The 17,895-nt window shown below is 38.8% G+C and overlaps 1 protein-coding gene across 5 annotated transcripts in view; it reads right to left on the bottom strand.

Annotated features, from left to right (window-relative positions):
* si:dkey-219c3.2 (transcription initiation factor TFIID subunit 4) overlaps positions 1-17,895 on the bottom strand; it is a 152,407-nt gene that overhangs the window by 71,423 nt on the left and 63,089 nt on the right. For all 5 annotated transcript variants that reach the window (XM_041793668.1, XM_041793686.1, XM_041793659.1 and 2 more), the window contains 2 exons: positions 17,168-17,337; positions 4,819-4,949 (listed from right to left, as the gene is read on the bottom strand). In XM_041793668.1, coding sequence (XP_041649602.1) covers positions 4,819-4,949; positions 17,168-17,337 — 301 coding nt within the window. The remainder of the gene's footprint in view (positions 1-4,818; positions 4,950-17,167; positions 17,338-17,895) is intronic.

Genomic DNA, 17,895 nt, shown 5'->3' with positions numbered 1-17,895 from the left:
CGAAGGCATACAGAAATCCATCTATCTTTAACTGTTCAGTGTTCAAACCAAACCAACGGTAAGCACAGTTTATGTAGAACACCAAATATCTGAATAACAGACTTCTGCACACTAACTTTTCTATTTGCAGACAAACTTCTCTGCCTGCACATGGCATACCAAGCCTCCACTGGGAAATGGATAAAGAGTAAAAACAACTTTTCTAGGTCATCTAAAGTTAATAGGATAATTGCCTATTTCATATGTTTGTGTATTTGTATGTATTAATGTCTGCATGTCTGTAGTGATGCTCTCTCTCTCTTCGCACTCGATTTCTAGATCGCTTTTTTTCTCCTCTGTGTGTGCGTCAGGTCTGTGCGTGTGTTTCCATGAGTGGATGAGAGACGCTGGGTGGCACAGAGCACAAAGACACATCAGAGGAGGCTCATCGCCAGCACCCCTCCACCCCCTCCCATCTCTCTCTCTCATCCAGCCTCCCTCCTCTTTGTTGCAGCGCTGAGCCTGCACTCCTGCTGTAGCTCCTGCCGCCACTGCCGGAGCCTGGTTTGCTCTTTAAGGCCGCTTTGTCTTTTGTTTCTTTTTTTCTTCTTCTTCGTCTTTTCGCTGATGTCAACAGAGTGGCTTCACAGAGCTTCATGCCACTCTCACACACACCTCATTTACAAAACCACAAAAAAGGAAGAGCACGGAGGAATCCGAAGAGAAGCGCAAAACAAGATGGGGACAGCTGTAGCGATGCACTGCCTTCCTCCTCCTCGTCTTATCTTCTTGGTGTCAGGAAAAACACATTTTCAAAGTTTCCCCCCAGTTCTCCCAACAATCCAAAGATTTGGGCTTTTAGTGGAGGTGGATTTGTTCTTTAATGTACACCAATTAAATGTGGTTTTAAAGTTACATGGATATGAGAGGTAGAGTCACCAACAACATTAAAGTATGCAGGTACACAGGCATTAGAAGTTCTTTTCTACCTTAAGTTTGGCTGACTGACGGAAGTCAGAGCTCTCGTGTTTATCAACTTAAGGGCAAAACAGCTTTCTCCTATTAATTTTTAACAGTTAATGTAGGTAGTAAACTTGAAATCAGAACTTTGAGTTTAGGTGACAGAGGGAAAGATGCATGTGTGTGCATGCAACTGTTTTTATGTGTGATTTACACTCATCACTAACACCACTGGGTGCACCTGTTCCACTGCCCATTAATGCAAATATCAGAGTAGCCAATCAAATGGTAGCAACCAATGCATTTAGGCATGTAGACATGGTCGAGATGATCTGCTGAAGTCCAAGCTAAGCATAAGAATGGGAAAGAAAGGTGATTTAAGTGACTTTGATTGTGGCATGTTTGCTGGTGACCTGGAAACACTTAAGTTCTTTACGTCAAATTCTAACCCTACCATTCAAAATCACATCACAAATTGAGACTCTTCAGACCAGGGAACATTTTTCCAATCGTCTGTCTTCACTTTTAGCGAGCCTGTATGCATTGTAGCCTCAGTTTCCTGTTCTTTGATGACAAGCGTGGCATTCAATGTGGTCTTCTGCTGCTTAAGCCCTGCTGCTTCAAGGTTAGACATGCTGTACATTCAGAAATGCCCTCCTGCATATTTCAGCTGTAACAAGCATCATTTGAGTTACTGTTGCCTGTTTATAAGCTCAAAAAAGATTTCTGACTCTCTTCAACAGAGAGCTGAAGCTCACTGGATAGTTTCTCCTCTTGGACCTTTCTCTGTAAACCTTAAAGATGGCTGTCTTTAAGCTGGTCTGTGAAATACTCAGACCAGCCTGCCTGATCACTAACAACCAGACCACATTCAAAGTCAGCTGAATCACCTTTCCTCGCCACTCTGATCCTTATTTTGAACTTTGGCTGACTGTTTTGCATGTCGACAGGCCTAAATGCTGTCATGGGATTGGTTGATTAGATATTTGATATAATAAACTGATCAGTGGCATGACTGTCCTTATTCAAGATTGTAGGTTCCAATTATTTATGTGCTTAGAAGTCCAGATGAAGTGTCATCATACGCTTAAGTTTTTTTTCAACTTAAATTATTTTCAACAGCTGCTTGCATTAATGGACACTGACTTACAAAAACAGAGGACAGTTGACATGATTTGTCATTTCCCCACTCAGTAATGTAAACAGGAAGGCAGCTTGTGTGTGTTGTGGTAATTACCAAATAATGGAAAACACACTTTTGATATGATAGGGATCAAGCCTGCATGATATGAAAAAAATATGAGATGTGAAACTGCATTGTTTAATAATATTATAATCATGTAAAGGTTGATAAATTAACTACGATTCAAGAGGGAATATTAGTTATAAATTTCAGTATTTGCTTGGTGGTTAGGTTATGCACCATGTAAGCTGTAGTCCACCAAGCAAGCAGCCTGAGTTCAAGTCTGGTCTGTTGCTCCTTTCATGCATGTCATTCTCCATTCACTAATCCCATTTTCCTACACTATTAATGTTCCTACACAAATAAATGCGAGCACCCTTACATAAAATCAAGACAAAAGTTTCAGTTTTATGTCTATCTGCTTTTCTTCCATCTGTTTCGTTTTACATGATACTCGTGTTTTACAACATGACCCTCTTGAGATCAAATCCATAACAAAACATTTTGTTTACCATTTAATTAGCTCAATTCAATCTGACAGTAGCTGATAGCAAGCAAAAGTGTCATCTTACAGCATCAAAAAGATGTGAAAAAAGCAACATTGTGTAAAATCTGGACATGTTGAAAGAGAAATCATAGATTGTCCAGATAAAATTGTCATCATATTTATTTCTGTAAATTCAGACTTTGTGCTCAAATTGCTATATCAATAAATTTCTGATTAACTGTACTGCCCTCTAAGGGATGGCTCACTTGGATTTGAGCAAGCCTGCAACTAGTTCTGCATCTAGTTCTGTAACTATGTATCTATGCAAGATGACTCCATAAAAAAATATGTCAACACTTCCTCAGTTTTAAGCCAGTGAGTTTCAAAGAGGGCTGGGACTGACTGAAGAGAAAAAAGCATATCAGACTGACGTTTAACAAGTTAATATTTAATACCCTGTCTGAATGTGATCTGTTTACTTACCATGCCTCATCACTTCAGCATGCCTAATAAAAGAGCTGTCCTTTCTGATGTCAGCAAACAAACTAATCAATTAACTCCCCTGCTTGAGACAAAGGACTAAGTATTACCCATTGTACATTTGCATACACAGTTGAGTTAAGGTTGAGTTAAAGCTGCACCAGAACAATTATTGAGGTTGTTGTCTTTGCCCCAATATACAAGAACCTCAGGAGACTGGATTTCATGAAAAGTGTGTCAGTATGCCAACAGTCATACACCCCTTTTCAGCTGATTGCTATTTGAAATCCTTCTGATTGACCTATTACAGTATGTCACAGACCAAACAACCGACTATCAAGTTTGTAAAAAGCAAACTGGTAATACATGGAGTGTTGAAAACTGACAACTGCTTTTTTATATTTTGTACGTTTGCTACATCGCTTTTTTTATATTTGTTGTTTGCCACACTTTGGAAACATGGAGCATGCACAAAATGCGTAAGCCAGTTTGGGGCCGACTGTGGTGTTTACATGCAACAGTGAATCAACCCTCTGGCACCAATGGCCTAGCCTAATGTTTAGGTCACACCACATGTACAGTGGCTACAGTCCTCCAACCAGGTGGCCTAGGCTCAAACCTTACCTGCAGGTCCTCACCACATGACATGTTCTCTCTCTTTCCCTGGTTTTGTGCTTCAGCAAATTAGGCTAAGTACTGTTTCAGTCATACAAACATGTTCGCATGTATTTTTAAGGGCTCACTCACACTAGGCAATCCATACCAGGCCCAAGTATGTTTGACTCAAAACGTCCCGTTTGATTGTCTATTGTGAGTTCCCGGTATGCTTAAGCGGGGTATGCTTCCTTGGCCCTGGCACAGATAGAAGAAGTTGGCATCAGCAGTACAATTGCTCAAGCACATGCAAGGGTGTTCAATGTGGAAGTGAAGTATAATTGTTACGACTACTCCTCTTGACAAACATTTTAAACAATAAGAGGGTTAGAGGGCTGTAACTGACCGAAACAGTTAAAAATAAGCCAGAAAGTCAGTACGTTAACTACAGTCCCTCTATTTCTCCTTTGTGCCAACTCTGTAAGTGTGTCGTATTACAGCATGATGACGTATCTGTGCTCAGGCCAAATATGGGCTGGGCTGAGGTCAGGGTGCCCGCGTGCAGCACCTGAAAAAGTCAATTTTTACTCAGACTAGCAACAACAGGTCCTTGTAGAAAACTGACCGAACCTGATTAGGGTCATAAGAAAAATACCCTGAATGCTTTTCAACAACTATGTCATCATCTCTTGCACAGGTACACAGTGCATTCAGAAAGTATTCAGACCCCTTTTCCTTTTTTCAATTTTGCCAAGCTGCAGCCTGATCTTACTGTAAAAAAAAAAAAAAAAAAAAAGGAAAAAAAAAAAAAAAAATTTTCATTCTCATGAATCTACACTAAGTAACCCACCATGGCAAAGAGAAAACAGTATTTTATATTTTGCAAATCTATAAAAACAAAAAAGAAAGAAAAATCACATTTATATAAGTATTCAGACTATTTGCAAAAAAAAAAAACAGTTGAATTATAGCTTTATTGGAGTCAACCTTTAGTAACTTAAATTCCAGAAGGACAACCATCCAGTCCATATGAAAGCTCCCTTGGCTTTCACATGGACTGTTTCGCAAACTCAGATATCTGCATGTACAGTACAGTATATGTAAATGTTTGTGAATGTGTTGGGGTTTTTCTTACCTTACAGGAGTCCAGTCGGTGCTGTGCGATGGTCGAGACTTTTTCTACCACAGTACGAAGCCGTGACTGTGTTGCATGTGAGATGAACGTTACTGCCTCCATAGGGACTTCTGTGACTCCAAACTTCTTGGCTGCAAACGACATACATGTGGGTTTAATACAGCAGTTCATTACACTATGATTATTGATCCCACATTTATTTCTCAAACAAGATGTGCATTTAGTGTGATTTCAAATCATAACCCAAATAAAAAAGATTTTCCATTCAGTTTTCCTATTAAGCAAAAATGAAAACACCACTCACCTGATTCAAAATTAAAGTATTGTTCTCTTTTAATTTAAAAGCAGATAAACAGGCTGAAAGTGATTGTTTTATCTTTACTTCACTTTCTATTTTGAGGAAACAACAGTTAGAGATGAAGAAGGTAATTGTTTCAGAGCAAGCACACACTCTTCATTCAATAACTCCACTCATACACACATACTGTACTGACACACACATAACAGCAACTGGATTCGTCTCTGCAATTAAATCCTAGAAATGGGGAAAAAAAAGTTAATTTGTTTCACAGTCTTAGTGCAAATTCCAGAGTAGCTTTACTAGCTAAGCTCCTCTGAGAGTGTAAACGACATTGACCATCTCTTTTCATAGCAGAAGGATAATTTAGTTTCCTTGGAGCAAAACTCATCTGAAGTCATAACAAAAGAGAGGAGGACAGACTTTGGTAGGGTTACTATCTGTTTCCAACTTCCTTTTAAATTATTCCATTACCATAATTTTCTCTCTGGCACCCTTTTAAGTAAACCACACCAATTATTTAAATCAGCTGAACAATACATATACTCCTCAGCCGCTCAGGCTTTGAAATGGATGGAGGGAGCCCTGTTAGCCTTATAATTACAGTGGCAATACATGTGGCAATGTCACAAGGTCAAAGAAAAACACTAATAGGCTTCTGCTTTCTGAAAATAAGATCTTTCAGGGACATTAATATTTCAAAGAAAGTTTAAGAGACTTAAGAGCCACATTTCTGTGAGCGAAAACAACTGCTTTTCAACTCCTACTGAGGCAAATCACCTCAGAAACAGAGCCCTGTAATGTAGATAAAAACAGACTAATGAACTGGACAACTTTCATACATTTGTCTCATTTATGACATGAAAGAAAGAAGCTATAACAAGAAAACTCTGCTTCAAAGATCTCCAGTTAGACTGATTTTTTGCTTTTTTATCCATATAAGCGTCTTTGTACTACAGAGAGAAAAATCAGCCTGTGCACCCAACTGTTGGTACTACTGAAATATTTCAGCAACTTCAAACTGGAACGTGAAGAGAATAACTGCAGATATTAACAGATCATTGGCAATTGCCAAATGATGTTGTTGATCATCTGATATTGGAAATATACGTGGAGAGACACAGAAAGAAGCTCTACTTGCACATTTGCATGGCAGGGCTAGCTGACAGAACATCATCTTCACTAATCAGTAGCAGAATTGCTGGTTGATTCAAAGAATTAATAACACATTTATGTTGTTTCTCGAGGATGGTCCAGTGTTACAGTCTAACTGTAAGGCATGCACCCTCTACTAGCCAGGGCTGTAGCCATAGAATGGATGTAACTAGTGGGCCCTCTACTCCCTGGAAGTAAGCCAGCACAGTTAATGAACAGCATCTTGTAGGAGCAGCACAGTTTGGCAGTATTTTGATCAAGCAGAGGAGATCAAATTGCATGTAGGCTGTGTCAGGTTAAACTTGAATATAGGCTGAAGCAACACATTAACAACAGGCATGTAAATGTTCACCTGCATGGAGGACTCAAGGCTGGTAGGGCTAGCACTGCTAACATTAGCTGCACTGCTACAGTGCCATGAAAAAGTATTTGCCCTCTTTCTGATTCTTTTTTTTTTTGTTTTTTTGCATATTTATCACACTTAAATGCTTCGGATCATCAAACCAGTTTTTATATCTCACAAGGACAACAAAAGTAAATAGAAAATGCAGTGTCTGAATGATTATTCAATTTTTTAAGGGGGGGTAAAAATCTAAACCTATCTGGCCCGATGTGAAAAAGTAATTGCCCCCTGAAGCTAATAACTGGTTTTTCCACCCTTGGCAGCAATAACTGAAATCAAGCGTTTGTGATAACTGGGGATGAGTCTTTTGCATCACTGTGGAGGAATTTTGTCCCACTCTTCTTCAAAGAATTGTTTTAACTCAGCCATACTGGAGGGTTTTCCTGCATGAACAAAGCCTTGGAAATGCTTTGTAACCTTTTCCAGACTGACAGATTTCAGTCACTTTGTTTCTCGTTTGTTCTTGAATTTTTTTGGATCCCGGCATGATGCGTTTCTTCATGAGATCTTGTAGCCTACTTCACTTTGTCTGACAGTTTCTATTTAAGGGATTTCTTGATTCAACAAATCTGGCAGTAATCAGGCCTGGGTGTGGCCAGTGAAATTGAACTCAGCTTTCCAAGAGCTGTGGTTAATTACAGTTAATTCATGATTTAACAAGGGGGGCAATTACTTTTTCACATCAGGTCAGATACAGTTGAAACTAGAAGTTTACATACACTATATAAAATGGCACATAAACTTTTTTTTTTCTCACCGTCTAACATTAAATCAGATTAAATTTTTCCTGTTTTTGGTCAATTAGGATTACCAAAATTATTTCTATTTGCTAAATGCCAGAATAATGAGAGAGATCATTTTTTTAGACAATTTTTTTTATTTTCTTGAGAGTCAGAAGTTTACATACATTTCATTAGTATTTGGTAGCATTGCCTTTAAACTGTATGACTTGGGTCAAACATTTTGGATATGCTTCCACAAGCTTCTCACAATAGTTTGCAGGAATTTTGGCCCATTCCTCCTGGCAGAACTGGTGTAACTGAGCCAAGTTTGTAGGCCGCCTTGCTTGCACATGCCTTTTCAGCTCTGCCCATAAATTTTCAATGGGATTGAGATCAGGGCTTTGTGATGGCCACTCCAAAACACTGACTTTGTTATCCTTAAGCCACTTTGTAAACCAGTTTGGCAGTATGCTTTGGGTCATTGTCCATTTGGAAAACCCATTTGCGCCCAAGCTTTAACTTCCTGGCTGATGTCTTGAGATGTTGCTTCAGTATTTCCACATAATGTTCTTTCCTCATGATGCCATCTATTTTGTGAAGTGCACCAGTCCCTCCTGCAGCAAAACAACCCCACAACATGATGCTGCCACCCCCATGTTTCACAGTTGGGATGGTGTTTTCAGGCTTGCAAGCTTCCCCCTTTTTTCTCCAAATGTAACGATGGTCATTATGGCCTAAAAGTTCAATTTTAGTTTCGTCAGACCACAGAACATGTCTCCAAAAATTAAGGTCTTTGTCCCTGTTTACATTTGCAAACTGTAATCTGTTTTTTTTATGTTTCTTTTGGAGTAATGGCTTCTTCCTGGGAGAGTGGCCTTTCAGCCCATGTCAGTACAGGACTCGTTTGACTGTTGATAATGACACACTCTTACCAGCTTCAGCCAGCATCTTCACAAAGTCTTTTGTTTCTGTTCTTGGGTTGAGCTGCACTTTTCAGACCGAAGCACGTTCATCTCTGGAACACAGAACCCGTCTCCTTCCTGAGTGGTATGATGGCTGGACATTCCCATGGTGTTTATACTTGCGTATAATTGTTTGAACAGATGAACGTGGCACCTTCAGGCATCTGGAAATTGCACCCAAGGATGAACCAGACTTGTGCAAGTCCACAATTCTCTTCCTGATATCTTGGCTGATTTCTTTTGATTTTCTCATGATGTTACACAAAGAAGCAGTGTGTTTCAGGTGTGCCTTAAAATACATCCACAGGTGTGCTTCTAATTAACTCAAATGTGGTCAATAAACCTATCAGAGGCTTCCAAAGACATGACATCATCATCTGAGCTTTCCCAAATTGTTTAAAGGCATAGTAATCTTATTGTATGTAAACTTCTGACTTTGAAGAAAGTAATAAAAAATTGTCTAAAAAAATCCTTTTCTCATTATTCTGGCATTTAGCAAACAGAAACTATTTTTCGTAATCCTAATTGACCAAAAACAGGAAAAGTTTAATCTGATTTAAAGTTAGACGGTGAGTAAAAAAAGTTTATGTGCCTTTTTATATAGTGTATGTAAACATCTGTTTTCAGCTATAGGCTTGGATTTTTATCCCCCCTTAAAAATTAAATTATCATTCAGAAACTGCATTTTGTATTTACTTGGGCTGTCTTTGTGAAATGTAAAAATTGGTTTGATGATCCAAAAAATTTAAGTGTGATAAATCAGCAAAAAAAATCAGGAATCAGAAAGGGGGCAAATACTTTTTCACAGCACTGTAGCTAGCTAGAACTGCTAACGTTAGCTGCACTGGGCAAACTTATATGACATTGTTTGCAATGCAGATGCTCTGAACCCCCTCAGTATAAAATATTACTCTGTTCATCACAAAACTAAATGCCCAAGACAACCTGACAAACAAGATAGACTTTTTCATAAAGCCATTGCATGGGAAATATTTCACATCCATCTGGGTAACAGAACCATTTAGAAATTTAGAGGGCAGTTACACAGATGTTCTGTCCATCACATTCATTACAGGCCAATCAGAGCGACACAAAACATAGATGTAGTAGTCATACACAACCTCAGAGCATAAACTGCATAACACAAGTCACACGTGCCCAGCATTGTTCACTATCAGTTGAGCTAGTTGGCGACTCAAACTCATGCTGAAGTTGGTCAGGAGACGAACAAAAACATATTTCCACCAGGAGAAGCTTTCAATGTGATTTTTTGCTCTGCTTTTCATAAAGAAATGTTGTCCAGTTCTAATACAATTCCTACTATTGCCACATTCAAGCTAACTGCTTGAAGCTGCGATTCACTGGCTTGATGAAAACTACATCCCCCCGGTAGCTACCACTTTGTTTTCCTTAAATGATGCTGATTAGTCCGTCCATTCTCAGACCTGGCGTGAACATTTCAGACTGGAGATATGCAAGATGGATCTGTCTGATGACAGACATGGAATATGGCCAACCTATGTCTTTTGCAAAGTTACCCTCCTTTATCTTGAATAAACTGTGCTCAACTTGAACTGCTTTCTGAGTGCTCTCTCACCTTAGACAAGTTGGCTAGTCTGAATTTAAATCTCTGTTTAACTGACAAGGAATTTAGTTCCTATGAACATCCCTGTATCTAAGTAGTAAACTGGGGTAAGACTTGCTACATTTAAACATAAATATGCATGAATTTGCATTTTATAATTTCACCATACAACACCATCGGGTAAAACAATTAATTTGCCTAATATTTAGAAAAAAAACAGCAGACATTTGTCAAATTAAGACTTAAAAGAATGAGATATATGATGGCTTTAGTGCTTATTAGCAAGAATAAGCATTCGGTTTAACATTGGAAAAATGCTGACATTTACATTTAGCATCATCACTATAAGGGGTTTATGGCTATCAGCCTTTTTCTTTCCATTATTTCACTCACCTATCACCTTTGAATGAGCATTTTCAAGTACACTGCACTCATGAAATTTCCTGCCACTATTAAAGTGGGGTAAAAGTGAACACAATAGGCTGAATTTTTCCCCTAGACTTAAAGGTCACATATTATGCAAATTTATGCAATATTATATACACTTTTTCAGGCTTTTCTAGCAAAAATATGTTCCCCTGGCCTGACCACAATCCCCCCCGAATCAGAACCCCCCCCCCCCCCCGTCTTTCTCCACCTTTTAGAAAATGTGTGCTTAAACAAGCAGTTCCCAGATTTTCCCCTCATGATGTCATGTGGGGAGTAAGCCCTGCCCCCCAGGTTTAGTTGGCTCTCCCCAATTGAGAGAAAGTTTTGTCCCTCTCTCCTGATCCATTGAGCCACATCCATTTCCTGAGAGGGAGAAGTCAGACAGCTCATTAACGTTTAAAGCCACAGACACATAAACAGCTCATTCTGAGCAGGACTGAAAAGCAGGGTTTTTTAGACATGCGAAAATCCAATACTGAAGTGTTTTTTTAGCAACAAACCTCACAGGTATGTTTCTGGGACCTCTGGGACAGATATAAACTTGTCTTAAAAAGGTAAAATATATGAAATTTTACACAGATTTTTTTCTTCCAAAACTACCCAGCATCTTGCTCTTATGCACCAGCAGCACCACACAGCAGGTAAATGTCTTTCACATTAACCATGAACAAGCAGGCAGGGTGATGACGTTTATCTTCATGCGTCTTTGTTGTGTACTATTATTTTCCACATTCAAATTGGTAACCAGCCAGCAGTCATCATTACAAAAGACACTTCCTCACCAAAACAAACAGAGGTGTAAGAGCACATCCAAAACAGAAAATCTCCTGTTGTGAGGTTCACATTTAAAAAATAAGTTCCTGAAATACCACAACCTAGATTACCTGAAAATGTCAAGAAAACTCTACAAGTTCTTATGAAAAGGTCTTCTGTTGGTTTGAACATAGAATGGTCAACATGTTTAGGATTTGTATACCTCATTAATATGTCCACTTATCCAGACACTTGTTGAAGAAGGTTTATTTAGGTCAATTACACATATGCCTTCATGTGTTCAGTGTTGTAAGGTTCTCTTTACATCCATCAAAACTCAGAATCAGCTGATACTGGTCCTGTAGACAGTATTGATGATTCAGAGAGGATTATTTTTGTTTGTTTTGATTTTGCATTAATGGTTTGACAAAGACAGATCAGACACACGCAGTTTCAAGTCGAGTTTCAGCAGTGAAAGTTCAAGAGAAGGGACTACAAACAAAACATCCAATCACATGCTCAGATGATACTTAAAAACAAAGCACTACAAAGAGGTAATGAAGGAAAATAAGACACTGATACTGGGATTGGCCCTGGTTTTACAATCTTTGTATCTCTATTTAGGCTGTATTTTTCCTTTTTATCAATTTTAACACAAGAGAAAACAAAGAAATTTAAGAACACAATAAGACCTGGATGTTTTGGTATCTAGTTCATATAGAACTAAATGGCATCCACAGCAACAAGAGTCCCTCTTAAAAGTGACTTGCAGTAAGCATGGGTGAAGTCCTCAACAATACATCTATACTAATATTAGCTCACTTTCTTGCAAGCTTGTCAGTTGTCATTTTTTTACACTTGCATGATATATTTGCTTAGTGGGATGTTCAGAAAAAGCACAGTGCCTTGCTTTCAAAGTAAAAGAGCAACATAGCTCACCCAGTACCCCTGATCATTAAGCTAAGTTCTTGACTCAAAACCAGGAAATACAGAGTCCATGTGATAAAAAGTAGGGAAGAGCAGGAATTTAAAAAACAGTAAAGAAAGAAACTGGTAAAATGGAGGTTAAAAAGCCCACTGTTTAGGGAAAATTCATTCCTTTAAAATGAGTAAAGTAGTTCTCTTTCGTAAAGCTCATGTAGCTAACTTCCATGTCAAGTGAAAAGAGACCCATCATTAATAGGTTTTACTGCATTAGTTACTGAAGCTAACAGGCTAGCCAGTTCACATACATTACTTAGATCAGAAAAATGAATAAATGAATAAATTCAATCATAAATAGTTGCTTGCACTTCGGCCCCTTTAGGGTTGGAAGTTGCTGCTTTCAGAAAAGGGCCATGAAGATGATTTAATGGACTCCTTCACACAAGGGAAATCCATCAGAACAATTTAAGCACTTAAGCCACTTAAACTTTTCTTTCTGGTGCAAAGGACTGATTGTTTAACGTGCCCTTGCTCTTCATCAGTATTAGATAGTAAAGGAGAGATTAGTTTAAGTAGTTTAGCTGGTTATTTTGTGGTCAGTAGATTGTAAAGATGTATACACTCAACTTGTGATACATATTATGATATTAAGTTCATTATAAAATTTCATAATAATCTTTTTTTAATTTTAAAACTGAGAAGTGAAAATGAATTTCTGAATTAATATTACTTTATTCTAATTCTTTGACAATTCCATGCAAAAATATCCTTTTTTAATACTTTTACTCTGCTATGTTTTTCTATAATCATCAATAGCTTCTTCATATTTTATTGGCGTCTTAGTATTTCCATTAGCCTCTTAGATCATTCCTATTAGTCTCATAATATTTTTATTATGTCTCTTAATATTTTTATTCTTTTTCTATGTTATTTGTTTTTGCACTTAAAAAAAAAACAAGTGAAATTCCTTGTAGGTGGAAATGTACCTGGCAATAAAACTAGATTCTGGTTCTAACGAACAAGTTTTTGTACATGCAACATTTTTTTATTATTTCTTATAAAGAAAACAAAGAATTGTTTTGTGTAAAGAAAGAATGAAAAAAAAGATCCAAAATCCCAGGTATGTAATGCAAAAACAAGGAAATCTCTGACAGAATAGCAGCCAGTGTTTCTGGCACAAAGGCACTGAATTTTCTTAACATTTTGTCACCTTGTGTAAGATTTTAATCCCCAGTTTTGAAAATAAGGGTCATTACACCTGGCTCTAATATTTCAATTATTTGCAAGAATCCCCAAACAATAACACATTGTAATATCTGTGGCTCTTTGGTCCGTCTGAGTAAGAAGGGTTTAAATCCACCCTAGTGCAAGTTAAGCTCAGTGGGCACAGCCCACATACAGAGGCTGCAGTCTTCGTCGCATTAGTTGTGGAATTGATCCTTGGTGTTGGCGCTGTGTGGTGCATGTGTTCCTTTCTCTCTCTTTCCTATTTCCAGTCTCTCTTAAGCTGACCTTTCCAAATCAAGTTGAAAAGCCCCTAAAATAATCTTTAAAATAAATAAATAAATCCACTTCCAAGTGTTTGTTGGTAACATGTTGTTACTATCAGAGCTTCACAATATGGCATCATTCCATACAGTGAAACTTATAGTTCATCAATTTCTTGCAATATTTGTTCACTGTTTTTAACTTGTTGGCTGTTTGCTCACCTTCAGTCTACACTCCTGATCCGAATGAAGACTTAACTAAAATTTTTCACCTGCTTCCTCATGTCTGTGTGTCTCTTTACTTTAGCTACTGATAGGGGTGTAACGGTACCGGTAATATTGCAGCACCAGAAGCGTCTAAATCCCATCCTGACCATGTGACGGTTTCAAATGGTATGTCTTCAGGGCAGAAGGTGTGGTTTTTAGTGGAGCAGCGCTAACGGATGTTGAAACTAAAATTCTCATCGCCACTTGCACACCCACCATGGTTTGCCCTCCACTCGCTTGCTTGATTCTACACTGGCTCCAACAAATTATAAATCTGACATGTGGAAACATTTTGTTTCCTGTTGTCAAGAAATGAGAAAGGAGAAAAAGTGACGGGCAAACAAAAGACAGTATGCAGACACTGCCAGACCACAGTGACAAACTTCATGGGGAATACGAGTAACATGAGGAGCCACTTGATAAATAATCATCCCGAGAAGATTTATGGAGATCCGAAGAGCAAAATCCGGCCAGGCCAAAAGACTCTTAAGGAAGCATTCGCAGTCCCACTTCCCCCCGACAGCACAAGGGCTCAACAGATCACAAGGAGTACAGCGGAATATATCGCCACAAGACCTGTGGCCATTTAGTGGTGAGCAACGAAGGTTTTAGAAGATTAGTGCCACACGCTGGAGCAAAAGTATAAAATAGGTAGAAGCATTAAGAATGTTTGAAAAAACTAAATTTTGTGCAATAGGTATATGTTTTTATTAACAAGGTCCAGCTGGTGCAGATTTTATTTTAAAAAAAGAACTCAGAGGTCTCCATTATCCCATACTTCATCCTATTTCCTTTATCCTCTCGTTTTTTAAAAGAGTTTTCAAAATGTTCAATCATTTTTAAGACTATGGACACCTTCAACACTTTTTTTCACATATTCTTATATTTAAAGTGCAATTGTTGTTTAATAAATGCAGATGTCTTTTTTTTCTAAGTCTTCATCTGGTGTTCTGAGTTTTTTTTTAATACTGCAATAAATACCATAACGTGAGATTCTGATACTGTTACATAGCTACAGATGGCAAGTAACTAAAACAAGACTCAGACAGTGCCCCCTTCTGGTAAAAAAATATTGCACTATGAATTTTTCCAAATCAATTTAAACTGTCCATGTTTCCATCCATTCTTTGATTGAACTGCAAGGTATTGTTACATATTAAGGGGATTGTGCACAAATTATACTTCTGATAGAAACTAAAACCTGTGACAAAGCCAAACAGTTTTCTCATTTCTGATGCACCAAGAGTTACCAAAGCCATATGATGTGAAGGCTAAACATGGTTGTGTTGACATTATGTTTTCCTCAGTAGCAGGTCAACATAGCTTTCTTATAAAACTGACATAATGTGGGCACAGTGTGAGGCTCTCCCTTTGTTTTGAAAGTGAATCATGATCAAGTTGCATGATATTATGCTCTGAAACACATAGTATACAATCAGCCATGATTTGTGTCAGTGCTGTCATTTGTCCACAGGATTTAGATATTGGCCTTAATAATGGTTAATAATTCACATATCAGTTACTTTTTATTGGAAAAGGTGTAAGAATAGATTACTGTAGAAATATAGTATATTCAAATGTAAATTATATAATACAAGTTAGCGCTTTAAGATGTTTTCTAAAGATTTAGGGGTGTGTGTGTGTGTGTGTGTCCCGTCGTGCCTGTTGCATATCTGCTCTGTTGGTCCATGTGTGTAAACTGATGTGTTAATCTTAACAGTATTTGTAGGCACAGTTGTGTGTGTGAACCCCACTGTCATTACTTAGAGGAGCTTTTCTAGAGAGTTCCAGCTGTGCCTCTTTTCTTGTTTTTCAGATGGGGGAGTGTTGTGTCGTTTTGCAGCTTCACAAATTAACCGACCCCCCCTCCTCCACAGCCAAAGGACCGGCCTGGAGAGTTTTGAGGGGAGGAAGAAAGAGAGGCTTGGGAAAGGAGAGCGGCACAAGTGTTTGTTTGGAGGGGATGAATAAGACAGGAGAGGAAACGAGACACAGAGAGACATAAAGGGGAAAATAAAGAAGGGGATAGAAAGAGGCAGCCAACATCCTCTCCTGGAATCAGTATTCAAAACAAGAAAAAAAGAAAAAAGAAGAAAAGAAAGAGAAATCGGGGCTGTAGTGATTCACAAACAAGACAGGAGAGAAACAATAAAAAAGGAGGATGCTAGACCCAACTTTTTGTTGGGGAAAAGGGGGCAGGAAAGGTCACAGTGAAGTTTCAGCAGGATGTTCAACAGTGAATGAGAGAGCAAAGCTGAGTCCAACTCTGTGCTTTTACAATGAAGAGGAGCAGCCGAGGCTCTGTGATTGAGTGGAGCTGGCAGGCCGGGGGAGCCTCCCTCGGACTGCTGTCAGCTGAGAGCGTGGAGTGGCCAATCACTGACACAACAAAGCTGCATAAGTGCCACTTCCCCAGCAGGGGGCGCCCTAGCCTCCTGCCCTGTATCACGCTGCGTGCCCCCCTTGAGGAAAGATTTATATTTTTAAACAACCCCTCTGCCCCAAGGTGACGGGATAACAACCATGCCAAGAGTCCACGTAACGAAACATGACCTGCAGGCCTTGGTGCTTCGCTCCAAAGATACTTTAATTGAGATGAAACAAGATGAGGGCGCTAGACTCCCCGTCACGTGGAATTATGCTGTGTGTTTTTTGATCTGGTGCAAAGGAGCAAGATAGTAGGCGCAGTTTTATTCTGAGTAATAATGCTCATTATACGTTTTCACAGGTTTCCCAGTGCAGCGAGAGCCTCGAGTATATTTCAAGCAATAAAATTGACTGCCGGTAGCAAAAAGAGGTAATGAAGACACTATCACTCTCATGTAATGCTGCAAACAAACCAAGAACTCTCCGCCTGTATCGATTAGCACATGCAATACCGTGCTATCAGAGTGTCAAGATCCACTATAAAGAGAGAAAGAAATCAAAATCTCACTGCCAAGTCTCATTCCTCTAAACTCTGTTCCTTTAGTCCAGAGGACAATCTGACAGCCAGCCTTCAAAAGACAAACCCATAAAGTATTTATATGTGTGCCTGGGGTCCAGTGAGTTCAGACAGCCACTGAAGAATTCATTAAAGGAGGTGAAAGAATTGTTAAGTGTATCAAATTTAAACCGAGGCCAAACAAGAAAAGGCTCAGTCTGAACCACTGAAGGAGAGAAAATCAAAACTGTCTTTAGTGATGACACTATAAATACAGAAACAACATGTTCCGAACACAAAAGACAACAGATAGGGATTTCATCATTCCAACAGCCTGGATTCTCAGCTTTGGGTTGTGTTTGGACTGGAAAGACGGGGTTAAATTGTTTATGTGCTGCATTTCTTCTACGCAACAAGATATGAAAGGGGTAAATATCTCACCTGTTTCCAAAATTCGTCGATGGAGCAGTCCCGGGTGGAGAAAGGCCTCGTCTTTACATGAGCGGATCTGTGTTCCCACGAGTTCAGAGTTGGTGGCGAGTATTCTGGCGCTCTCCTCATTAAGATTCACCCCTGCCATAGAGGCGACATCATTGATGTCGTCATCATCCCTGTAATATAAGAAATGAAGATTAGCAAAATACATAACACTCATGTGCTGATGCCTTTATCCAAGTCTTGTTTTTCTTTCCAGTTAACATCAGGCAGTAGAAGCTTGATCCTCCAAAGTTAAGCACGGAAGAAAACAGACGAGGTATTTGTGAAATGAAATGAAGAAATGAAGGATGAAAGCTGATTGGCTTGGCTTGGTTTGACCATGTCTTGGTTTGACCATAAGCATGAGGCATCAGCAGCATGCAAAGCAAGCACCATTGTTTTTTTTTTAAGTTGTTGATTGATCCTACTTTTAGAGACAGCTAAATATGTGCAACAATGGAGTTCAAGAAAAAATTCCCAAATGAAGAATGAAGCATGTCATATTGAACCAGTGCAGGGTGCAGAGGAGTAATGGTGTAAAAATAAGACTTCAATAAGTTGACCAACCAGACTGTGCTGTTCTGGATGAACTGTGGGAGTCAGTTAGCACTTAGGAGCTTTTTACAGTGTTACAATCTACACACACACACAACACAAAGTGCTTGGTAGAGCAGTCTGTAAAGGTGGAGCTT

This window comes from Cheilinus undulatus, linkage group 1 (genome assembly GCF_018320785.1).
Source record: "Cheilinus undulatus linkage group 1, ASM1832078v1, whole genome shotgun sequence".
Classification (NCBI taxonomy): Eukaryota; Metazoa; Chordata; class Actinopteri; order Labriformes; family Labridae; genus Cheilinus; species Cheilinus undulatus.
This window is presented reverse-complemented; position numbering and strand designations above follow the sequence as displayed.